Below are 25853 nucleotides of genomic sequence, written 5' to 3' on the forward strand. Positions count from 1 at the left end.
GACACATTTGAGTGTTGCCAAGAAGTTATGAAAGAACAAGTGGTGCACTCATGCTTCCCTGTGATAAATCTGCTACATATCACATGGAGAAGCTGAAATGCTCAAATCAGGCATTTCTCTTGGCACAACATCTGAAAACAGTAACATCGACACAAACCCTCCACCCAATTTACAAACTCCACAAGTAAGAACTTGGGAACTATCATGGATAACAGGTTAAACCTAAAATCATTCATAAATCAAACTACTAAGGACTGCTTCTATAAAATCCAAGTCTTAAAAAGAATAAGACCACTCTTCCATTTTCATGACTACAGAACTATTCTACAATCAATAATTTTTTCGAAACTAGATTACTGCAACTCTTTGCTATTAGGTCTTCCATCATCTCACACCAAACCCCTTCAGATGGTCCAAAACACGGCTGCTAGAATATTAACTAACACACGGAGAAGAGACCACATATCACCAATCCTCAAAGATCTGCACTGGCTGCCAATTCTTACAGAATCATATATAAGTCCATAACATTATTTACAAGCTATACATCAACACTCTCAGCTCACCCTTCACAATTCCTCTCAAAAAATTCACGTCCAAAGACCAATCAGAGAGTCCTATAGAGAAACCCTACAAGTACCACCCTCCAAATCCATGAGGCACATAACCGCCAGAGACAGGGCTTTCTCCACTGCAGGACCAACATTGTGGAACTCCATCCCACCCAGAATTTTGCGACAGGAACCCTGCCTTCCTACATTTAGGAAAAGACTTAAAACGTGGCTATTCACGAAAGCCTTTCCTGAACTAAACTACACCTATTCCATTATTACCTATTCGCTCAGACTTTGCCTTAATCATAGTAATTAATATCCCTACCTCATAAGGGCCAATTCTTCAACGCTATAAGCACATTGACTGGCATATATGTTATATATATTTAAACCCCTGCTTCTTTTCTCTGATCCAAGTTATATTACTCCCTTGTTTTATTTGTAACTGCATTCCTTAGCCTTCTCTTGTTTAACGTTTTTTACTACTATTACTATTATTTTATTATTATTATTACTTAGATCAATGTTATTTATTGCCTTTTGTTCCCTATCTACTTGTAATTGTAAACCGACATGATGCGATTTTTATCGCGAATGCCGGTATAGAAAAACTTAAATAAATAAAAAAAATAAACAAGTGCGCTTTGCTGAAAAAACATGCAAAATTTAAACTACTTTTAGAAAGTATTTATACACAAAAAATACTTTTCTGGAGGAAAAACATTGTTATAGCTTTCACAGTTAACTAAAAATGGTTTGACAATCGATGACCATAGCCAGTACTTCTCATCATAAGAACATAAGAAATTGCCATACTGGGTCAGACCAAGGGTCCATCAAGCCCAGCATCCTGTTTCCAACAGTGGCCAATCCAGCTATAAGTACCTGGCAAGTACCCAAAACTAAGTAGATCCCATGCTACTGATGCCAGTAATAGCAGTGGTTGTTCCCTACTTGATTGATAGCAGTTAATGGAATTCTCCATGAACTTATCCAACTGTTTTTTAAACCCAGCTATACTAACTGCACTAATCATATCCTCTAGCAACAAATTCCAGAGCTTAATTGTGCATTGAGTGAAAAAGAATTTTCCTGTTCATACCTAGATCAGTCCAGACAAGTGGGTTTTGCATCCTTACCAGTAGATGGAGGCAGAGAAGAAAAAACTTTGAGGCACTGCTACATATCTAAGAGTGCAACCTGCAGTCCCTCAGCATTTCTCTGTCTCCAAGCAGATGGCAGAGGTGCAAACCTGCAGTTCTGTCTGAAAGTTACATTTGGGAGCTAGTGAACAGTTTTTTGACTTCAAGAAGTTGGATTAGCTGCCTGAGGTGCTAGGTTCCTTTGTGGGCCATCCCTCAGATTGAGCTGAGTGGCGGGGGGGGGGGGGGGGGGTGTTGGAAACTCCTGACTGGCATAGCCCGTAGCGCCCAGAGGCCTTGATAGCCAGGGGACTGGCTCCCCTTCTGCCTCCGAAGTTTCCTCCTGCCAGCTGCAGTCGCTGATCAGGGAAGTAGCCTTATATTCTGATAAATTAAGTTTAACAAAAAAAAAGTTAAAAAGGACAGAGGGTTGGGGACTCAATCTGCGGCTCAGTGACTAGGGTAGTCGCAAGTGGGAGCTGCCGGGGTCTGCAGGAGAGGAGAGGTAGGAGAGTCTGTGGGTGATTTATTTTCCCCGGCGGGGGAAGGCCTGTTCACGCGTTATCGGGCTGCGGGCTATCACCATGCGCTGCTCAGGCCAAACCCGATCGTGCGGCTTAGCGGGGCAGCCACATGCTGTGGCCTACCTTCGTGTCTGCGCGCTTGAGCCGCATTGCATTTTGGATCCGCGTGATTCATAGCGCCTAAACCACGCATTGCAGCTTGCAGGGACCTGCGGGCTCTGGTGGCCCGGCTTAATTCCTGCTCCCTATGCACTGGTTGTACATCAGGGGAGGAGGGGACCTCTGCAGGAGGATCAAAAGAAAGGAGGACCTCCCGGGCTGCGGCTGTGGTCCCGGGGAATTGCATTCAGGGGCCTCCACCCTGCCAGGAGTCTGGTGATTCCCCTCCTCCCTTCCTCTCCTATCTCCTGTGGTGCAAGATGCTGAGGGGGGAGCAGACTCGGAAGGCAGCCTCCTCGTGCAGGGGGCCAAGGATCCGGAGAAGTTTTTCTCCGGAGTTTGTCCTGCTGTTGCATAGAGCCTTCCTTGCTAGGAAGGGTGCAGGAGGGAAGAGATCCAGAGAGAGGTGGCCAAGTACCCCTTCCAAGGGGCAGTTGTGGTACGGCTGGTCCTGTGAACCCCTGCTGGCAATCGGGTGGCTTGGTGTTATTTCCTTTCCTCCGGGGTGCTGCTTGTTGCTTCCGTGACTCGCGGCCACATTGCTATGCCGGGTGGGTCGTACTCTAAGCTTTGTAGAGATGCGAGTGTGTGACGGTCGATGCTCCTGGTGTCTCTCCGGCGAAGAGAACACATTGGGGGAGGGACAAGCCTGTTTCAGCCGGGCATCACGAGTCTGGTAGGCTCTCTTCAGCGGGGCAACCAGGGGATGACCCGTTCCCGCTGAGCGTGGGAATGGCAGCCATTTTGTACACTTTCTCAGCTGCCTCGCGGCCCGTGGAGGGGGAGGGCGATTTCCCTCCTCCGTTGTCCCTTGCAGATAGGGCCTCAGAGGGGAGGTCGGGAGGCTGAGGAAAGTCATGCTGCAGCGGATGAGGACTCTCGGGGATTCGGATCCTTCTGACTTCTCCGATTTTGTACTGTTGTTGCCTAAGGCTTATAAAACCAGGAAAGCCAAAGCTGTGCAGGGATCTGCGGCGCATTGTAGGCTGGCAAAGAGGGCCAGGACTTCTTGGACTCCTGAGGCTACAAGGACCCGTGGGTCCCAGGGGCCACGGAGGAGCCACGGACAGCTCCTCCGAGGTTTAGGATGTAGGGGGTCCGCGAGAGCCGGATCTGTGGTGGAGGGGGATGATCCCAAAGTGGTATGGTTGTTCCCCAGGGAGCAGCTGGACCCCTTGATTCCTGTGGTTCTGGACGAACTGGGTTTAAAGGTTCCGCGGCAGGAGTCGGCTATGGAAGATGTGGACCCAGTTATGACTGGTTGTCGGGGCCCAACAAGATCTTTTCCTTTTCATCATTCGGTCAGTTCTTTGGTGTTTAGGGAGTGGGATACTCCCAACACAGGCCTGAAGGTTAGCAGGGCCATGGACAAGGGATGGACATGGGGGTGGAAGGGAAATAGAACCAAAAGGTTAATAAGAGCCAAGAGTAACATAAGTATGAGAAAAAAAAAAAAGTGCGAAACTTGCTGGGCAGACTGGATGGGCTGTTTGGTCTTCTTCTGCCGTCATTTCTATGTTTCTATATATCCTTTGCCATAGGAAACGCTGGAGTTTCTGAATACATAAGGTAGATGCTGGTTACCAAGAAGACGACCACTGCTTTGGCCGCTTCCACAGCTCTGAAGGTCCTTCAGGATAGAAAATTGGAAGCGCACCTCAAGAAGATTTTTGAGGTGTCTGCGCTTGGTATTCGAGTGGCAGCATGCAGAAGCTTCATGTTGAGGGCGGACTTGCGCTGGATTTAGCGCAGACAAACTGATATTTCCTTGTCTGATTCCAAGGCGCAGGTGGCAGAGCAGCTGGAAGCCATTGTAGCCTATGACGCTGATGTGTTGTTTGACCTCATCAGGACCTCCTCCTCCAGGATGCTAACTTCGACAGTTTCGGCCCACAGGCTCCTCTAGTTGAGGAATTGGTCAGCTGATGTCTCATCCAAGGCACAGCTAGGAGCCTTGCCTTTCAAAGAGAAATTGCTCTTTGGTTGGGACTTGGAGGAGATGATAAAGCTTCTCGGCGAGAACAAGGTTCATAAATTGCCTGAATATAAGTTGAAGGGGAAAGGCTCCTTTGCAGCCTGTTGTCATTCGGGCAGAAATTGGGGTTTTCGACCTACCAGGGCCTCTGGCAGCTCCCGACTGCCCTCCGGGAGGCAGCCATCTTGGGGCCAGTCCTTTCGAGGGAGGAGGCTGGGAAGAGATGGCTCTTCCCAAGGCGGTTCCAAATCTGCCCAATGATGCCAGGCTGGTTCATGCCTTGTAGCCAGCCGTGGGGGGCCAATTGACCCTGTTCTATAAGGAGTAGACCAAGATTACGTCAGACCAGTGGGTTTTAAGTGTGAAAAAACAAGATTACATTTTAGAATTTGCTCAACCACTAAGAGACTCGTTCCTGGTCTTCCTGTGCACTTACGAGGAAAAGAAGCTTGCAAGCCGAGAAACCGTTTGTTGCCTTCGCAGGCTGGGAGCCATTGTTCTGGTCCCCATGGAAGAGCAGGGAACAGGCCGCTATGCCATTTATTTCATAGTTCCCAAGAAAGGGGGCTCCTTCCGTCCAATTCTCAACTTAAAAAAGGTGAATGTGGCCCTGAGGGTTCCTTATTTTTGAATAGAGACTTTGCGCTCGGTGATTGCCTTGGTGCACAAGGAAGAGTATCTGGCATCGCTGGATTTGACAGAAGTCTATTTACACATAGGCATCAGGCCAGATCATCAAAAATATCTGAGATTCTGTACTCTGGGGGAACATTTTCAGTTTTGCGCTCTGTCTTTCAGTCTGGCGGCGGCTCCCAGGACCTTCACCAAGGTGATGGTCATAGTGGCTGCGGTTCTCTGGAAGGAGGGGTCCTGGTTCATCCCTATCCAGACGACTGGTTGATCCGGGCGAGGTCAGAATCCCTTTGCCGGGAGGCAGTAGACCTGGTTCTCCAGCATTTACAATCGTTAGGATGGATAGTCAGTCTGTCCAAGAGCCATCTTTCCCCTTCTCAGATTTTGGAATTCCTGGGGGTGTGTTTTAACACTCAGGTGGGGCAGGCTTTTCTCACTGAGGAATGAATTTCCAAGTTACAATTGCAGGTTCGTGGTTTGTTGAGGAAAAAGGTGGCCAAGGTCTGGGGTTATTTACAAGTTCTCGGTTCTATGGCTTCCATGTTGGAACTGGTTCCATGGGCCTTTGCTCATATGAGACTGCTACAGTCAGCTTTAATATCCCGATGGGACCCACTGTCAGAGCAGTTTCATATTTCTCTCCTGCTTATGGAGTGTCCAGGGCCAGCCTCTCGTGGTGGCTACTTCCGGAGAACTTGAGGTAAGGAGTGGTCCTCGAAATCCCGTTCTGGACGTTCATCACCACCGATGCCAGTCTCACCGGTTGGAGAGCTGTGTGTCAGAACTAGTCCATTCAGGGCCAATGGTCGTCAAAGGAGGCACTATGGACCATCAATCGCCTAGAGATGAGAGCTGTATGCTTGGCCCCACAAGCTTTTCTTCCCCTGGTGAGGGGAAAGCCGGTGAGAGTGTTGTCGGACAATGCGATGACAGTGGCATACATCAATCGGCAGGGGGACACCAAAAGTGGAACGGTGGCTCAGGAAGCTCAAGATCTGATCAGCTAGGCAGAGCAGCATCTATCGTTGCTAGCGGCCTCTCATATAGCAGGCACGGACAACGTGCAGGTGGATTTTCTGAGCCGGCAACAGCTGGACCCTGGAGAGTGGGAGCTGTCAGAGGAAGCTATGTCCCTAATCTGGTGCAGGAGGGGCTCACTATGTATGGATCTAATGACAACTTATCACAATGCTAAGGCCCTGTGGTTCTTCAGCCCAAGAAGAGAGTGAGGAGCGGAAGGAGTGGATGCCCTGGTGCCTCCTTGGCTGTCAGACGTCCTGCTCTGTGTTTCCACCTTGGCCGCTGGTGGGCAAGATCTTGCGACACATAGAGGGGCATCCGGGCAATGTGATCCTTGTGGCATCAGAGTGTCCAAGACATCCGTGGTTCACAGACTTAATCAACCTAGCAGTAGGTGCTCCGTTGAGATTAGCTCATCTACCGAATCTCCTGCATCAGGGACCCATATTTTCGGATCAGACGGATCGCTTTTGTCTAGTGGCCTGGCTTTTGAGAGGCAGCATTTGAGAAAAAAGGGTTACTCGGAGGGAATCATCGCTACTCTCTTACAGTCTAGAAAGACTTCTACCTCCTTAGCATATGTGAGGGTCTGGAGAGTCTTTGAGTCCTGGTCCACAGAGCAAGGGGCCTGTGGCTCAGATTCTTGCCTTTCTGCAAAATGGTTTAGCAAAGGGGTTATCCTTTAATTCCCTCCTGGTTCAGGTGGCAGCCCTAGGCTGTCTTCAAGGAAGAGTGCGAGGTTCTTCTCTAGCTGCACATCTGGATGTGGTTCGTTTTCTCCGGGGAGCAAAACACTTGCGTCCTCTGATTCGGAAGCAGTGTCTTTCTTGGAGCCTAAATATAGTCCTTAAGGGCATGTGTGCAGCTTTGTTTGAACCCATAAGGCTAGCGACCATGAAAGATCTCACGTTGAAGGTGGTTTTCTTGGTGGCGATTTGTTCGGCTCGAGGATCTCTTGAGCTTCAAGCCTTCCGTGTAGGGAGCCCTTTTTAGAATTTTGGGTTTGGGGTTTTCCTTAAGAACGAATCCTTCCTTTCTACTGAAGGTGGTATTATCATTCCATTTAAATCAATCCGTGGAGTTCCCGTCCTTTCCAATGTTGGATTCTTCGGCACCTCTGTCAAGAGAGTTGCATGTTTTGGACGTGAAGCGTGCGTTGCTTCGCTACCTGAAGGTCATGAACGGCTTCTGTTTGTCGGATCATCTTTTTATTTATTTATTTTATTTAAAAATGTTTATATACCGCCTTTACAAACAGAGTTTAGTCAAAACGGTGTACAATATCATTGAAAAAAAAACATAGAAACATAAGTATAAAATAATAAATATTAAAAATTACAAAAAATATATAATATAAAATAAAAAATTGAGGTGAAAAATAAACAATTTATAAATAGTGATTCATCATGAAAAGAAGCAATGTGCCATATGGGTAATTGTTTGATTATTTAGAGGGTGTGTGCTTTGGAGTGGTGCAAAAAAGGGACATAAAGCGTCTAAAGCTACAGTTGCGAGATGGCTGAAGGAGGTGATTGGCTCTGCATATATTTGTCAGGGTCACCCGGTCCCGGAGGGGCTAAGGGCGCATCCTACCCGTTCCCAGGCGACCTCCCGGGCCGAAGGTCAGCAAGTTTCGCCACAGGAGATCTGTAAGGTGGCTACTTGGAAATCATTGCACACTTTCGCCAGGGATTACCGGTTGGATGTCCAGGCCCCTGGGACCATGGGCTTTGGTGAGAGTGTACTTTGAGCGGGACTCTCACAATCCCACCCCATTTAGGGAAGCTTTGGTTCATCTCAGGAGTCTGGACTGATCTGGGTACGTACAGGGAAAGGAAAATTGGTTCTTAGATAATTTTTGTTCCTGTAGTACCACAGATCTGTCCAGAGTCCTGCCCATTGGAGGAAGGGGAGATGCGGAGAGTCCGCTCGATCTGCTGTTTCTTTGGAGTTACTCTGAAGAATGGCACAGGTTTTGTTAGTTCGACACAGGGATTAATACGGGCTAGATTAACTGTTCCTGTTTTTTACTTCCCACTGCTCGTTTGGGGAAGGTTCGTTAATGTTTAGGTATTTGTTGTTTTATTTGGCTTGGGTACAGATAAATACTGAGAGACTGCAGGTGGCACCTCGTGTTAAGTGGCAGTGTCAGTAAAACTTTCTTTGTCTCCATCTGCTGGAGGGGAGGCAAAACCCAGGAGTCTGGACTAATCTGTGGTACTACAGGAATGAAAATTAGCAGGTAAGAACCAATTTCCCTTTTTTTTTTCCACATGTGCTATAATGTTGGTGAGGTACGTGCATTACCGATGAAACATGCATATCCCAAATGATTTTTCAATTTCTGCTACTTTCTGTGGTTTTTATAATATATTTATGCTGCTGGGAATAGCCAGCCATTTACTTACTTTTTTTTAATAAACTCTTTATTTTTTAAAAGATACTGTTTGTTTTAAATGATTACTGAGAGCTGTGAATGAAAATGTTTACCAAGTGCTGCTCAATTGTTAGTAACCTCTCCACTTGTCATCCCCAAAAGCAATTCTTAAGTCAATCTAATACATGTACTTTTGGAATGTTTGCTCTATTCTAATTTCAAAACCCAAAGCCACCTGCATTGCTGCAGACACGAGCTAATAAAGTTACAGGTTTATAATCCTGAAAAAGTGTTTTTTTAGCCCAGAAGTTTGTTCCTGCTCCTGTAGGCTTCCAGCTCAATAGAATTTGGCCTCTGCTGAACTTGGCAGTGGACATCACTAATCTCTAGGCCAGCAAACTGGCACACCTAGAGATTTTAATGCTTTTTTTTTTTTATCTCTTTCAGTCGTTTTTTATACCCTGGAAAACATGGGGATGTGTTGGGAGATTCTGGTAATGTCCTTATAGATTGCTCTGGAAGTAAGGATGGAAAATATGAACTGCTGACAGCAGCAAACGAAATCATCATGGAGGAGGTTAAAAACCTGATGTCAAAAAGTAAGAATCTCTAGAGAAGGGAGTGTGTACAGCAAGGGCAGCTGCTGCTGCTTCTCTCTGGAGCTCCATAGTGCTGCTTACACCTTTATATTGCATGGTGATCCTCTCCCCACGTTAAAACCTGTAAGGTAGAATAATAATGTTTAATACGCGTATAATGCTATCGATTTACCCAGCTTTATAGAAATCACAGGTCTGAAGAGCTTACACTTTATTTATGACTTACTCAAGGTCTCAGAGTGGTAGATAAGGAAACTGAGCCTGTGCCTTCAGCTTTCGACCTGAGAGGTTATGAACTGCCAAATCATTAGTGATAATCTACACAACATCTCCCCCCTCAACCTAACCTTCCAACTGCAGCCACACACTTCTAATAGATCCATCAGAAGAGCGTACAAGGACATGCTGCACACCCAGCCGGCCAAAACCTCACTAAGGAAACGCGCCCTCTCCACAGCGGGTCCTCCCCTTTGGAGCTCGCTCCCACTGGACCGCCGCCAAGAACCCGGCCCTCTGGTTTTCAAAAAGAAACTAAAACATGGCTATTCAGCCAGGCATTCCCGGAGGGTTAAGGTCCGATGAATGGTGCTTCACAGCCGTTCTTCCACTTTTTCCACTGTAAATATGTCATTGTAAATATGTTTTAATTGTACCAATCATGTTAGCATTCATGTTTTAATTGCATCCCATTTGTTCACTGTTAAGTTCGTATCAACCTTGTTCCATGTATCCGCCTCCTGGGGCGACAGTTCAGTTCTCTGTAAACCGGTGCGATATGTATTCTATACAGGAACATCGGTATATAAAAATAATAAATAAATAATCTGAAAAGGTAACAAGGTTGAATGGATCTTGCAGTCTAACTGGGACAAACTGAGCCCACCAGTTGTAAGGTAGGATTCCCATGTCCATTGCTTAGGGGCAGTATACTTCCTGAGCAATTAGTAAATCTGTTGCAAAGGTGCTTTTTTACATTCTGTGTGCATGGGAATAAAGTTTTTTTTTTTTGTTTTTTTTTTTAAATTTAAATTTTATTGGCAAACATTGAAAAACCTATACATAATCCACTAGGTACAGAACAGATCAAATGGAAATCTTAATCAGCATTGTGAACATTCTGTAACATTAATAGATGCCATTATAAGAGTAGAATCCCTAGTTACCCACCCTCCCCCCATAGAGGTGTGCACACAACTCCAGTAAGCAACGTGAAATGGAAGCTTTGAGGGTAAAACAGGAATATGTCAGATTAGAAAGGCAGATCTCCAGCAGGTACTGAGAGCCCCAAGTAGGCTGTGCCCGCTCCAGCACCTGTATATGAAATTGTGTCCAAGCCTGCAAGGCCGGCAGTCATCCTGAGTTAGCCTGCAGCCAACGTTCATAGAGTCCCCATGTCTTATAAAAGTTGAATAAAGTTTACATCAGGCTCGTGGACTGTAATTATTTGTTTGCCTGCTACGAAAGAGGAGCTGTTTTTGGATTGAAACTTTCCTCTCCTTAGAATGGCCCAAGGGGTGTGGAAAAGAAATGCTTTTAAGGGCCTTTTTTTTTTTTTTAGTTTTGATTCATTGTCTGCTCAAGGATGACTGATCACTTCCGCCACATAACACCTCATCTAATTAATGTCCTTTTGATAAATCGTTTCTAATTGCTTTGTGCAACGCAATCCAAATTCATTCATTTAAAAAAACGATGGCAACAGCGTTCCTTTTGTGTAACAGTTTGGGAGCAGGGACACGTATCACAGAGCCAGTTGGTTATTTAGCTGCCGTAGTACTGTGTAAGAATCGGCGACTGTTGCACGGTCCCTACTATGGCAGGGGATTGAATATAGTGAGAGGCGGCTGTGCTAGACCGGGCCTGCAGTCTGCGCTCTGGATCGTGCGTGTGCCAGGCTCTGCTGTAATCGTGTTTTCTGTGTTTTTGATCAGCAGATGGCATGATGGGTCAGCAGACAGAGACGCTGCTAGCAGGATCGCTTTCAAAAGCATTGTGCTGTATCCTTTTTAAAAACTGGGGGGAAAACTGGAAGGCGGTAGAGCTGGAGCTTCCGGACTCCCTGAGAGGGAACCTCGGTGGCTGCTCTAGCTGGCTGAAGCGCGCACTTCTGCTGGATTCTGCAGTCCGTGCCTCTGGGCCAGAGGATTTTCACTGCGGTGCTTGAAACAGACAGGGGGAGGGGGAGGAGGAAAGCCACATATGAAGGCTCATGCTGCCATAGTCACTGTTTGGGGCCAGTTCAGGTTTGGATGGAAACTCAATTTGGATGCTTACTAGCAAAAAAAAAAAAAAAAGACATTGCTGAACTATGCCACTTTTTTTTTTTTGCAAATATTTTTGCCTTGCATGTAACGGATGTTCCCAGTATGTTCTCCAAAATAAACCCAGGTGTGTAGGATTTTGCTCTGCAGACTGTGATTTTGTTACTGCCCGAGACAAGCACCACCGTGCCCACTCATTGCCTTTTAATTTTGTGACGTGTAGGCATTGTGGCAGTCTCTGTTCCATTATGTATCGCACGAAGACCGAATGCAAATTTCCTGAGCGCTGCGTAACCCAGATATTCATAGGATGACCAAAGAGACAAAAGGTAAAGTTTTACTGCTAATTTATTTACATCTTTTATTTGTAGAATCAAATGTCAAGAAACAATATTGTTTGGGAATGGCATTGGGTACAAAGCATTACAAAAGTTAATATAAAGAGTAACAAGGGAAAAAAAAACCATTTCATGGTAAAATTAAAAGTATGCAATAAAGAAAGGATCCAAGTCTCAAAAACCAGGAAATAATCCACATTGTAACCCGTCCATAATCAAGGGAAACGGATAGAATAGAAAACAGAAGCCACAAGAGTGAAGCCAGTCAATAACCTTACCATTATCAAACTACATAGACGTTTTAAGGCTCCAGAGAAACTGGTGAGGCTTCCTGGACTCCCCTATGGCTATTGAATCTGAATTCAGTGCAAATAATCCGTGATGTTCAGCATTTTTTAGAGGTATCTGAACAGGATAGTGACTCCTACTGAAGGTGCAGTTCAAATAATAAAAAAAAAAAGGGTTCTGCTCTGTTGAGCTCGGCTCTGTGCAGAGCTTGCGGAAAGCTGACAGCCAGCAAGGATCAGATGTTTAATCTCCATGTGACTGCAGTGAAATGGCCTTTTTAGAACAGTTCAGGAGCCAGGGCTTTGATGAGTGTCTCTGCTCGTTTTCCGTGCAGCTGGCCAAGAAATGAAGTCGAAAATTTTGGTAAGTGCTTTTTGTTTTCATGCTTTTTCTGGCCCCTGCTTTCTGAAAATCAGATTTTTTTTTATGCCACCTACAGAGCACGTTGCCAAGGGGATGTGTTGGGTTTATTTGCAGGTCATAAAAGCAGCTGAAGACAGTGCTTTACAGTATATGAATTTCATGAATGTCATCTTTGCGGCCCAAAAGCAGGTAAATGCCAACGCCAGGGGGGTCTTCTGTCTAAAAATAATTACTGTACCTAGGCCCCAGTCAGGGTAACTGCAAATACTCAAACTCAACTGCTTTTTAGGACAAATGTATGTCTTGCATTTTCTGTGGGTATAGCTTGAAATCCCAACTTGTAAGGGGTCTTGAGGACTGGAGTTGGAGAGTGATTAAACATGATCAGTTATTTATAGACCGTTATAGTATTCAGGTGTATTTTGAGTCCAGGTGTTCATATGAAAATACTTTTTCAGTTTATTGCCTTTTTGTTTTAATGTGATGGGGACGGTGGCTAACAACCTTTTGGAGGGTGGGAGGGGTTTCCGGCCTGTGCCTTAAAATTCTACCCCGGGACGTTTTCCCATCTCCACAGTTGTCGTCATAGTAAGATGCCTGAGATGAAATATTCCATCATTTATTTGATTCGGTGTGTACTTGTGTTGCCACTGTCAAACATTTATGCCGATTTTATAAGTACAGTAAACTTTAGATGATGATGACGATATGGACTAAAATGCTGGCTGTGCATAAGGAATGACTTACACTGCCAGAGCACAGGTTTGGCATCTTAGTATTGAGGGACCAGTGCACACTGAGTGCTGAAGCCTGGAACGGAGAAGAGATGGGTGTAAATGGTTTTTGATAGGATGGGATAGGATTCTGTCTTAAATGATGTGAAAAAACAAACTCAGTCTCTTTAGTGAATCCCAGTCTACGCCCTGTCTCTTTCTCTTTCAGAATGTTTTGATTGATGCCTGCGTCTTAGATTCTGAATCGGGACTTCTGCAGCAGGTGCACTTTTCATTATGGGTCCGACATGGTGGTGATTATATTTCAGCTGGAGGGAAAGTGATGGAAGGTGGGCACTCTTGCCCTGCCTCCTTTTTTGGGGCGTTTTCAGAGCTGCATCGTTTCTCTTTGTAGGCTTGTGACATCACAGGGGGCATATATCTTAAGGTGCCTCAGATGACATCTCTTCTGCAGTATTTACTGGTAAGTGTTCTCTTCAGGTTAGCTCATCTAAAACTGAGCTTTCCCTGTACGTACCGGATCAGTCCAGACACCTGGGTTGTGACTCCGCACCAGCAGGTGGAGACAGAGTAAAACTTGTCGGGCTCCCTACATATAGTAAGGTGCCACCCACAGCCCCTCAGTCTTTCTCTGTCTCCAGCAGTTGGGGCAGGTCCACCCACAGTCTCTGGGATCCCTGGGGTTGGAGTTAGCCAGTCAGGGATAAGAAAAAAAAAACAAAAAAAAAACACATAGGACAGAAAGGGGATTCCCTTTTTTTTGTTTTAATTCATAGTAAAAAAAAAAAAAAAAAATAGAAAGTTAGTTAGAAAGTTTTGGGCCAGGAAGCTCCCGGTGGAAGTGCCTCCCAGGGGGGTTGCCAGATCCTGAGGGGATCATCCTCCCCTGGTAGAGGCCGCTGCTGGGGTCGAGGACCCGTCCCCTCTGGCAGCAGCGTTGGGGGTGACACCGGGGAGCCCGGTCACTCACCCCCAGTGGAGCCCGGAGGTTTTTCAGCACCCTGGTCAGCGATTTCTGTAAAAAAAAAAAAAGTTTTTTACTTTTGCGCCGGCTCTCTCTCTCGCTCTCCCGCGCGACGTTTCGTTCGGGGGGGGGGGGCGGTTTGTTTTCTTAGGGCTGCGGCGTTTTTTGTGCAGTCTCGGCCGGAATGCCAGTCGGGGCCGCCTGCCGCGCGTACGCGAGTCTCGAGGGACGGCATGTTGCTCGGGGTGCCTCGCCGGAGGCGAGGGACCGTCCGGGGGCGATCGGGGGGGTCGGACCCGGGCGTCTTGTTCGCCGCCGCGCGTTAGTGCAGTGCAGGAGGGGGGGCCGGATCCGTTCCCGCTTAGCGCGGGAGCGGCGGCCATTTTGTTGACCGTCCACGAGGCGACCAGGAGAGCCATGGAACATGGCTCCCAGCCCCCTCCGCTCTCTCCCCAGCCTCGGGTCGCGTCGGGTGCGCCTCGGGGTGCCTCCGATGCGGCTGACTGGGGCTCGGGGGAGGGGCACTCGGACTCTGAAGAGTCCTTTTCGGAGGATTTTAATTTTTTATTAAAAAAATTGGCGAAGTATCAGAGGGAGCGGCGCAGGCACGGGAAAGTGCCAGGAGATGCGGATGGCCGGTCCCGCTCCCGGAAGAGGTCGGCCCGCCCTAGAGACACGGCTGTGCCCCCGAAGGACAAGCGGCTGGCGTGTGGCGCGCCCCAGGACGCGGATTCAGAATCCACTTCCTCGGAGGAGGAACGGTCGATCTCGGGGGCGCCGGAAGGGCCTGAGGGGCCCGATGAGCAGGGTCCAGCGCAGTCAGGCGCAGGCAAGGGCGCGCAGACGGGGGATGGTGACGACCCCAAGGTCGTCCGCCTGTTTAAGAGGGAGGAGCTTTCCCCTCTCATTCCAGCGATCCTCGACGAGATTGGAGTGGAGGCCCCGCCGGTGGAAACCCGTCAAGGGCCTAAGATGGATCCGGTACTCCTGGGACTCGCGGGTCCTACGGTAGCGTTCCCTTTCCATTTTTCTGCGTCCGACATTCTCTTCCGAGAATGGGACACCCCGGAGCTGGGCCTCAAGGTAAGTAAGGCCATGGATAAGCTATATCCTCTGCCGGATGATGCCTTGGAGCTCCTGCGGCTCCCTCGCGTGGATGCCGCTGTGTCGGCGGTCACCAAAAGGTCGACCATTCCCGTCACCAGCGCTACAGCGCTGCGGGATGTCCAGGATCGGAAGCTGGAGGTGCAGCTCAAAAAAAGTTTTCGAGGTGTCAGCCCTGGGAGCCAGGGCTGCTATTTGCAGCAATTTTGCGTTGCGGGCTGGGCTCCGCTGGGCCCAGACCTTACAAGCGAATGCGGGTCTCTCAGAAGGGGAGGCTGCTCAGGCGGACCTTCTGGAGGCAGTAATCGCTTACAGCGCTGATGCCATGCACGATTTGCTGCGCACCTCGGCCCGGGCCATGGTGTCTGCGGTTTCAGCGCGCCGTCTTCTCTGGCTCCGAAACTGGACGGCGGACGGTACGTCTAAGGCTCATCTAGGCGCCTTGCCTTTTAAGGGGAAGTTGCTGTTTGGAAAGCAGCTGGATGATATCATGCAGTTCCTGAGTGAGAACAAGGCTTTTAGCTACCGGAGGACAGGCCACGTCCTAGACCCAATTTCTCTGCACGGAAACCGTTTTCGTAACAACCGTCGCCAGAGGCCGTAGAGGTCAGCTGGGGCGGGTCAATCCTTCAGAGGAGGCTCTGCCAGGGCTTTGACCTGGCCTCAGTCCTTTCGGGGGAAGAGATTCAACAGGTCAGGGGGATCCTCGGCGGGATCCGGGGCCAAGTCGGCCCAATGATACGCGATTGGTTCGTTTCTCGGCGAGGACTCAGGAGGCCGTTCCACTGGTGGGAGCGCGCCTCGAGAGTTTTTACGAGGAATGGACCAAAATCACTTCGGACCAGTGGGTGTTAGACGTGATAAGACACGGTTACGCGTTAGAATTTGCACGTCTCCCCTGGGACAAGTTTCTCGTATCCCCCTGCAAGGCCGTAGCCAAAAGGGCCGCCGTACGGGCAACCCTCCAGCGCCTGGAGGCTCTGGGCGCCATCACTACTGTGCCGCCGGCGCAACGGGGCATGGGAAGGTACTCCATTTATTTCGTGGTTCCAAAGAAGGACGGAGCGTATCGTCCGATCCTCGATCTAAAAGGAGTAAACCGGTGCCTTCGTGTTCCACGGTTCAAGATGGAAACAATTCGCTCGGTAGTGGCAGCGGTTCGCCCGGGCGAGTTCCTAGCGTCCCTGGATCTGACGGAGGCGTATCTCCACATAGGGATCCAGCCAGCCTATCATCAGTACTTGCGATTTTGCATCCTGGGCAAGCATTTCCAGTTCAGGGCTCTTCCCATCGGTCTAGCCACGGCTCCACGCACCTTCACCAAGGTTATGGTGGTGGTGGCTGCTCAGCTCCGACGGGAAGGGCTCTTCGTTCATCCTTACCTGGACGATTGGCTCATTCGGGCCAAATCCGAGATGGAGTGTCGGCAAGCGGTGGCCAGGGTTCTGCAGCTCCTGCAGTCGCTTGGTTGGGTGGTCAATCTAGCCAAGAGTCACCTTCAGCCCACCCAGAGGTTGGAATATCTGGGGGCCGTGTTCGACACCAAGGAGGCCACGGTATCCCTGACTCAGGACAGGGTCCTCAAGCTCCAGGGGCAGGTGAGGCGTTTGCTAGCCCTACGATGCCCTTTGGTCCGCGATTACCTGATGGTCTTGGGTTCCATGGCGTCGACACTCGCCTTGGTGCCCTGGGCTTTTGCTCATCTGCGACCGTTACAATCAGCGTTACTTTCCCGCTGGAGGCCGGTCTCGGAGGAGTTCCTGCGCCCGCTGCCTCTCACGGACCGCGCCAGGGCCAGCCTGCAGTGGTGGCTCTGCCCCAACCATCTGACGTGCGGTGTTTCTCTGATCCTGCTCAACTGGACGGTGATCACGACGGATGCCAGTCTCTCGGGTTGGGGAGCGGTCTGTGGGGGGCGCTCGGTGCAGGGTCTGTGGTCAGCTCAGCAATCGCAGTGGCCCATCAATCGGTTGGAGACCAAGGCGGTGGCACTGGCGTTGCAAGCCTTTCTGCCGTGGATACGGGGCCAGGCGGTACGAGTCCTATCGGACAACGCCACCACGGTAGCCTATATCAACCGCCAAGGCGGGACAAGGAGTCAGCAAGTAGCGGAGGAAGCGGCTCAGTTGATGGACTGGGCGGAACGGCACCTCAGCAGCATTGCGGCGTCACACATCGCCGGCGTCGACAACGTACAAGCGGACTTCCTCAGCCGGCACCGGCTGGATCCAGGGGAGTGGGAGCTCCCGGAGGTAGCATATCGTCTCATCTGTGCCAGATGGGGTCAGCCACGTCTGGATCTGATGGCCACCGCGCACAACGCAAAGGCTCCGAGGTTCTTCAGCCGTCGGAGGAGCGGGCGCGGAAGGGGTCGATGCCCTCGTGCTTCCTTGGCCCACGGACGTGCTGCTCTACGTGTTTCCCCCGTGGCCTCTGATAGGCAAGGTGCTCCGACGGATCGAGCTACATCCGGCGGCGGTGATATTGGTGGCGCCGGAGTGGCCACGACGTCCGTGGTTCGCGGATCTACTGCGGCTGGCGGTGGAATCTCCGCTCCGTTTGCGGGGCGACGCGACCATTCTGCGGCAGGGACCCGTCTGTTTGGAGGACGCGGATCACTTCTGTCTCGCGGCTTGGCTTTTGAGAGGGCGCGCCTAAGATCCAAGGGGTACTCCGAGGCAGTGGTCACCACGTTGTTGAGGGCTAGAAAACAGTCCACGTCTTTGACCTACATGAGGGTCTGGATGGTCTTTGAGGACTGGTGTAGTGCTCACGAGGTGAACCCCATTCGGCCAGAGGTGCCGGAGATTCTCTCTTTTCTGCAAGAGGGCCTCTCGAAGGGACTGTCCTGGAGTACCCTGAAGGTTCAGGTGGCAGCCCTTGGCTGCCTTCGAGGAAAGGTCCGGGGAGTGTCCTTGGCGGGCCATCCAGATGTGACGCGGTTTCTGCGGGGGCCAAAGCATCTCCGTCCGCCGGTCCGGAATCATTGTCCCTCCTGGAACTTAAACTGCGTGCTTTCGGCTCTTTGTGGGTCGCCTTTTGAACCGGTCAAGCGTGCGACGTTGAAGGATTTAACATTGAAAACAGTGTTTTTGGTCGCTATTACGTCCGCGCGTCGGGTCTCGGAGTTACAAGCTCTTTCTTGTAGAGAACCGTTTTTGCGTTTACAGAGACTGGTGTCTCACTGCGGACTGTTCCCTCCTTTTTACCCAAGGTGGTGTCGTCCTTTCACTTAAATCAGTCAGTTGATCTTCCTGGGTTTTCGGCCATGGATCCTCAGGCCAGAGGATCGAGGGAACTGAGGAAACTTGATGTCCGTAGGATTCTACTTCGTTATCTGGAAGTTACGAATCCTTTCCGGGTTTCCGATCACTTGTTTGTTCTCTGGTCGGGGCCTCGTAGAGGATCGGCGGCTTCACGGGCCACGATTGCGCGTTGGCTCAAGGAGGCGATTGGTTCGGCGTATCTTCTGCAGGGCAAGCTGGCACCCAGGGAGCTTCGTGCCCATTCGACACGGGCGCAGGCCACGTCTTGGGCCGAAGTTTCTAGTGTATCCACACAGGAGATCTGCAGGGCGGCAACGTGGAAATCGTTGCACACTTTCACGAGACATTACAGGCTTGATGTCCAGGCGGCTGAGGCTCAGGGTTTTGGGGCGAGTGTTCTCCGAGCGGGACTCTCTGCTTCCCACCCTGGGTAACTTGGCTCTGGTACATCCCAGGTGTCTGGACACTCCATGCTCGTCTCCCGTTCTATGCTACCATGGTCGCTTCTCTAATCTGGCTCCGTGTAGCTACTTAAAGTGTGAGTTTAATGGTGTCCGATTTAAAAAGTGGCCACAGGGCCCTGGGTGGGGTTTGAAAAGGAAAATTAGTTCTTACCTGATAATTTTCGTTCCTGTAGTACACGGATCAGTCCAGACTCCCGCCCGTCTGTGTCTTGTAGTTTATGTCAGAAGAAAGAGAGAGAGTCTGCTCGGTTGCTTATTTGGCCATTGTAGTTTTGCAGTTTTGCACGTTGTGTTCATGGTTCTGAAGGTTTTCGGCTCCAGCTCAGGGGCTGTTGTGAATTGGCCTCATGTTTGGGGGGTTTTTTCTAGTTAGCTAGTTTTTGGCTTTATCTGGCTTTGACATTACGTGCGACTGAGGGGCTGTGGGTGGCACCTTACTATATGTAGGGAGCCCGACAAGTTTTACTCTGTCTCCACCTGCTGGTGCGGAGTCACAACCCAGGTGTCTGGACTGATCCGTGTACTACAGGAACGAAAATTATCAGGTAAGAACTAATTTTCCTTTTCAAACCCCACCCAGGGCCCTGTGGCCACTTTTTAAATCGGACACCATTAAACTCACACTTTAAGTAGCTACACGGAGCCAGATTAGAGAAGCGACCATGGTAGCATAGAACGGGAGACGAGCATGGAGTGAGCATTGGGACAGGAGAAAAAGGGAGCAGGGGGGGGGAAGGAAGCGACTGCCCACTGGGATAGAGAGAGAGAGTATGATGGGAACAGACTGGGGAGGGGGATCGCAAGGATTAGGATTTCATGAACATACCCAGATCAGTCCAGACAAGTGGGTTTTGCCTCCTTACCAGCAGATGGAGTCAGAAAAACAAAACTTTGAGGCACTGCTACATAACGAGAGTGCCACCTGCAGTCCCTCAGTATTTCTCTGACTCCAGCAGATGGTAGAAGTGCAAACCTGCAGTCTGAGATAAAAAAAAGAGAAAGAGAGAAACTGAAGTAGGAGAATTTCGGAGGAAGCGCCCTGAGGCGTTAGGCTCCTTGGTGGACCATCCTTCAGGTTGAGCCGGGCATCCGTGGGGTTGGGAACCCCTGCCTTGTGCTCGCTCGCATTGTGCCAGGGTCCCTGAAAGCCAGGGGGCTGGTTCCCTCAGGGCCTCCGAGGCCTCTGTCTGCAAGGCCCCGGAATTAGGGAAGTACCCCCGTCTGTTTTTTGCCTTTGTATCTGTGATTTTAAAATTTAAAAAGAAAGAAAGGAGCCGAAAGGCAAATTGTTGCTGGGGGGTGGAAGGTATGGCAATGAGGCAGCAAGGGTTGCAGGCCTCGGCAGACAGAAGGTAATTACTGCGCTGGTCCACGTGTCCCGGGGGAGCGGCATTAGCAGCCAGGCCTGTAGCAGAGGAGGCGCAGCAGCGGTTGGTGCAGCCATGTTTGTTTTTTTGTGTGTCTCAGGGGGCCGTGCTGAAGCCGGAAAGCAGTGGCCTTTTCCGCCAGTGCCTGGCTGATTTTTCCACACTGTGGGAAATGTCGCAGCGTGGTTGAGAACAAAAAAAAAAAAAAAAAAGACGCTTGTCAGAGTGGCGATTAAGGCCGGTGGTGTTTGCAGGTCATGGGGCGGCCATCGGTGCGGGAGCACGTGGTATGGTGCCCGTGCCGCGTGCGTGTGGGCTGGAGTCTACATGCTTGAATTCTCGCTCCCTCTGTCCTGGTTGCGCTTCGGGAGAGGAGGTTCCTCAGCGGGGGGAGCACTGGGGGAAGCAGATTTCCCGCCCTTCAGCGGGGACATCGATATTGGCGGCCGAGGGGTCCAGGGTCCCGTGAGGTGGTGGATCCGCAGAGGGCCACAGGCAGGAGTCCTTTTAAACTAGGGAACCCATTCCCCTCCCCCATGTTCTCCTGTGGTTCGGGGGAACTCAGACGACAGCCTGGAGCAGGGGACGGATGGCCTTGAGGACGTTTTGCCAAAATGTATCCTCTTGATGCATAAAGCCTTCCTGGCAAGGAAGGGGGCGAAGGGGAAGCGGGCGAGAGTCGGGCCTCCCCTATCTGCGACGAAGAAGCTAAGAGGGCCGCAGGTGGGTCCAGGGACCTACTGCATTGTCTGGGACTGCGTCTGGTGGAGTCGGAGGTAGACCCCAGGGATGGGAGGGGGACTTCATGGATGATCCGCAGGATGTCCCTTTGGACTACCAGGGGGTGGTTCCAGACGTTGATGTGACTGTGGCACCGGGTGTGGATCCAGATGTAGCTAAGGACGACCCAGATCCGGATGTCTGTTTTACTTAAGGTGGAACTATGCCCTCTTATTCCCCAGGTCTTGGAGGAATTGGGGGTTAAAGTGACTCAGGAGGAGTTGGATAGCGAGGGGGGTGAGTCTCTTCCTGGATGGGCTGAGGGCCCCCCCAAGTGCATTTTCCTTACCTAAGAAGATCAGGAAGTTGGGAAGCTGTATCCCCTGATGGAGGAGATTTTGGAGATATTGCGGGTACTGAATGTGGATGCTGCGGTGTCAGCGGTCACTTAAAAGATGACCATTTCGGTGGGGGCAGCCTGCAGGCTTTTGTGGCTGCACAATTGGTCAGCGGACATGTGGTCGAAGGTTCAGTTGTGTAATCTCCCTTTCAATGGGAAGCTTCTTTTCGGGGAGGATTTGAATCAGCTGATAAAGATGTTAGGGGAATCTAAGGGGAACAGGCTGCATGAGAATAAGCGCATTAGCAAGAAGCTGTTCCCGCCTTGAACCCAGTTCAGGGATTCGAGGAGATTTCGGTCTGGTAGGACCACCTCCAATGCATCTGCAAAGCTGACTGGTAACCGCCAGCAATCCTTTCATGGAGTCTGTAGAGGCTCCAAGGATGGTGTCGGTCAAGGAGCCAATGGTGGAAAGTCAACACAAGGAAGCCAGGGTGTCCCACTCCTGCATAGAAGCAGTAGGGGGCAGATTGTCCAACTTTTTCATGGAGTGGACCCAGGATTACCTTGGACCGTTGGATGCTAGAGGTCATAAGAGATAGCTACACTCTCAAATTTTTGTGCCTGGTTAGGAAGGCCTTTCTCGAGTCTCACGTGGTCTCACAGCAAGCGGGAGGCTGAATGGTGGACGCTGCAAAGGTTACTGGATCTATGTGCCATAGTGCCCATGCCGTAGGAGGTACAAGGGCAGGGAAGGTACTCCATTTACTTCGTGGTTCCCAAGAAGGAGGGTACCTTCCATCCCATTTTCTACATTTAGAAGGTGAACAGGCCCTTCGGGTACCACGTTTTCATATGGGGGACACTGCACACGGTTGTAGCGGCAGTCTGCAAAGGAGAGTTCCTGGCATCCCTGGACTTGATGGAGGCATATTTTCATATTCTGATTTGGATGGACCATCAGAAGTTTCTTCGGTTCATAGTGCTGGGTCAGCATTTTCAGTTTCGGGCCCTTCCTTTTGGAGTGGTGACGGCGCCACGAACCTTCACCAAGATGATGGTGGTGGTGGCTGCGGCTCTATGCAAGGAAGGAGTTCTGATTCATCCGTACTTGGACGACTGGCTCGTTCGAACAAAATCGGTGGAGGAGTGCGAGAGGCAGCTTCAGCAGTGATGAGCACCTTGCAATCACTAGGTTGGGTCATAAATATGTTAAAGAGCCATCTGGTTCCGACCCAATCCTTGGAGTATCTGGGGCTGTCTTTGATACTAGGAAGGGCAGGGTGTTTTTGTTGAAAGATTGAGCAAGAAGGTTGCAGGCACAGGTGACACACCTGCTTCGTCTTATGTTGCCAACTGCTTGGGATTACTTTCAAGTGCTCGGTTCCATGGCATCCACGTTAGATTTGATTCCATAGGCGTTTGCGCCCATGAATCCTCTGCAGCTCGCTCTGTTGTTCAGGTGGGACCCATTGTCGGGACAATATCATCTGCTATTGCCCTGCTGCAAGAATCCAGGTCTACTCTCTATTGGTGGCTGTTTCAGCACAATCTGAAGAAGGGAATGAAATCCCCGGCCTGGGAGATGGTCACCATGGATGCAGGATCGCGTGTTTTCAGACCATGTGACAACGGTTGCGTACATCACCCTTGGAGGCACGGCGTTTGTTCATGTGGACAGAGTGCCACCTCGAGTGCATAGCGGCCTCACATGTCACAGGGGCAGAAAACATACAGGCGGACTTCCTCAGCAGGCAGCAGCTGAACCCAGGGGAATGGGAGTTGCCCATGAGGCTTGGAACCACATTTGTGCCTGGTGGGGTGTTCCCCAGCTGGGCCTCATGGCAACACGGTTCAAAGCAAAGACAGAGAGGTTTCTTAGTTGCAGAAGAGATGTTGGTTCGGTGGGCCTGGATACTCTAGTGTGTCCTTGGCTGTCGGAGATCCTGCTGTATGTGTTTCCTACTTGGTCTCTGGTCGGTCGAATTCTGAGGCATATAGAGGCGCATCCTGGTTCTGTGGTATTGTTAGCGCCCAAGTGGCCACGGTGTCCGTGGTTTGCAGATCTGGTGCATCTGGCGGTGGTCGGATCCCTTCGGCTGGCTCATCTATCAAAGTTGCTGCATCAGGGGCCCATATTTTCGAATCGAGAGGATCACTTTTGTCTCACGGCTTGGCTTTTGAGAGGTGGTGGCTGCACATGAGAGGTTATTCAGAACAGATTACCTCCACGTTTCTCCAGGCTCGTCGACCTGCCGCTTTTGCCTGTATTCAGGTCTGGAGGGCGTTTGAGTCTTGGTGACTTCGGAGACAGGTGCAACCCTTGTCAGTGGAGGTTCCTCTCATCTTGGAATTTGTGCAACAGGGCTTGTCTAAGGGTCTCGCCTATAGTTCCATTCGCGTTCAGGTGTCAGCTTTGGGTTCTCTTGGGGCAAATGGTGAGGGAGGTTCTTGGCCTCGCGTCCAGTCATGGTTCATTTCTTAAAAAAGGTCAAGCATTTGCGACTTACGGTCCGGAAGTTATGCCCATTTTGGAGCCTTAATTTGGTCTTGCGAGTTTTGTGTGGGGCTATGTTTGAGCCTTTGAGGAGAGCATTGTTGAAGGCTTTGACTCTGAAGGCAGTGTTCTTGGTGGCCTTCTGTTCTGCCAGACAGGCTTTGGAGTTAAGGCTCTGTCTTGCAAGAATCCCTTTCTGCGGATTTCCCATGACGGGATTTCCTTGCGGATGGTCCTCTCTTTTTGGTCTAAGGTGGTGTCCTCCTTTCATGTTAATCAGTCAATAGACTTTCCAGCTTTTCCGGAGTGGTCTAATGATTCCCCTAGGGACAGGGAGCTGTGTCTTTTTTGGATGTGAGGAGAACTGTTATTATGTAAACTGGTGTCATTTGTATTCTTACAGGAACTTCGGTATAGAAAAATTAAAAATAAATAAACTCTGTTGTGTTATCTGGAGCTGTCGAATAGTTCTGGTGCTCTGATAATCTTTTTGTCCTGTACGGGGGGGGGGGGCAGGAAGAAGGGAGAGAAGACCTCTAAGGCTACCATTTCCTGTTGGTTGAAAGCGGCTATTTGCAAGGCCTATATTTGTAAGGGCTGTCAAGTTCCAGCGGGGCTGAAGGCACACTACAACATCACTAACCACTTCCTGGGCAGAATGTCAGTTGCTGTCGCCTCAGGAGATTTGTAGGGCTGCGGTGTGGTCCTTGTTGCATACTTTCATCAGACATAACTGCATGGATGTGAGGGCACAGGAAGAAGTGTTTTGGTGAGAGTGGTTCCCGCCCAGTCTAGAGGTGCTTTGGTACATCCCACTTGTCTGGCCTGATCTTGGTATGTTCAGAAAAGGAAAATTGGTTCTTACCTGCTAATTTTCATTCCTGTAATACCACAGATCAGTCCAGAGACCCTTCCTGTCGCTGCTGAAAGACTGTTTTTTGCCAACTGGTGGTTCATGTTGGTTTGCCTTTCAGGGTATTTGGGCAGTTGTTGATCATGGTTTGGATTTTTCAGATTTAGTGTTTGGGAGTGTTTTGGGCTCCAGTTTTTGGGGGTTTCCAACCCTATAGTTTTCCCTGTTAGCCAGTGAAAGGGGTTTTGGGGTTACATCTTGGCTTGGGTACAGATCAACACTGAGGGGACTGCAGGTGGCACTCTCTGTTATGTAGCAGTGCCTCAAAGTTTTGTTTCTCTGACTCCATCTGTTGGAAGGGAGGCAAAACCCACTTCTCTGATCTGATCTGTGGTATTATAGGAAAGGAAATTAGCAGGTAAAAACCAATTTTCCTATTTCTTACACTGGATTACAAGAAAAGAAGTTTTCCTAGCGTGTAGCAAAATGGACTCGGGACCAATGAGTTATGCTCCTCTGCCAGCAGATGGAGATGGGGTCAGATTTCAAAGCTGACCTCACTCTAGATACACCCCTACAGTGACCTCAGCCCATCAGTATTTCTCCGTCTCCAGCAGATGGTGGATGTACCTCTCCCTATTGGGATTGCTGTACTTTTGGGACGGAGAAAAAAAAAAATTGAGCCCCACTCTCCTGCGCTGATACCTAAAGGTCCCTCCCCCAGTTGAGAATTCCTGAGGCGATTTCTGAGATCCCTCAGAGGTGAGCCTCGGTCCCGTAGCCGGTTCCCGGCATGGACTTTGCTAGTCAAGCAGCTGAAAAGCAGTGGGCGGTGATGGCCAAAGCCCTCTCCCCGGCAGCCGGAGACCGTCTCTGTACTTAGCCAGTAAGCGCGCTAAGCCCAGCTAAGTTTAAAAAAAAAAAAAAAAGAGAGAGAAGAGAGAAGAAGATTTACCTTCCGATTCAGAGACATTTGGAGGAGTTTCGGTAAGACTTCTTCCGGTCTCCTTGCTCGGCGCGCTGTACTGATGTCATTCCTGATCCCATTGGGGTAAGGGGAAGTGGGCTTCTGAGCGGGTTGAGCGGTCCCTCCAGTGGGCTAGGCCCCAATTTAGCCTTGGGCGGCACACCGCATGGTAGGCCGTGCAGCGCCATCTTGCATGCGTCTTTGTGCGTGCTGTTTTGCCCTCCATAGAACGTACATACGCACACTACCTACTAAGTGCAGAAAACAGGAAAAGCCGGGCGCACGAGCTGTGCATGTTCCTCGCTGCGTCCCACCTAGGTGCCCAAAATCTGTGCACATAAAAT

At 50.0% G+C, this 25853-nt stretch overlaps 1 protein-coding gene across 1 annotated transcript in view; it reads left to right on the plus strand.

The window, feature by feature from the left end:
- Positions 1–25853, plus strand: part of GTF2H3 (general transcription factor IIH subunit 3) — a 36439-nt gene that overhangs the window by 919 nt on the left and 9667 nt on the right. Inside the window, 7 exon segments of the mRNA XM_029571200.1 lie at positions 8832–8983; positions 10915–10980; positions 11544–11573; positions 12205–12233; positions 12348–12422; positions 13176–13229; positions 13362–13430. Of these exon segments, the coding sequence (XP_029427060.1) occupies positions 8832–8983; positions 10915–10980; positions 11544–11573; positions 12205–12233; positions 12348–12422; positions 13176–13229; positions 13362–13430 (475 nt within the window).

This window comes from Rhinatrema bivittatum, chromosome 11 (genome assembly GCF_901001135.1).
Source record: "Rhinatrema bivittatum chromosome 11, aRhiBiv1.1, whole genome shotgun sequence".
NCBI classification, from domain to species: domain Eukaryota; kingdom Metazoa; phylum Chordata; class Amphibia; order Gymnophiona; family Rhinatrematidae; genus Rhinatrema; species Rhinatrema bivittatum.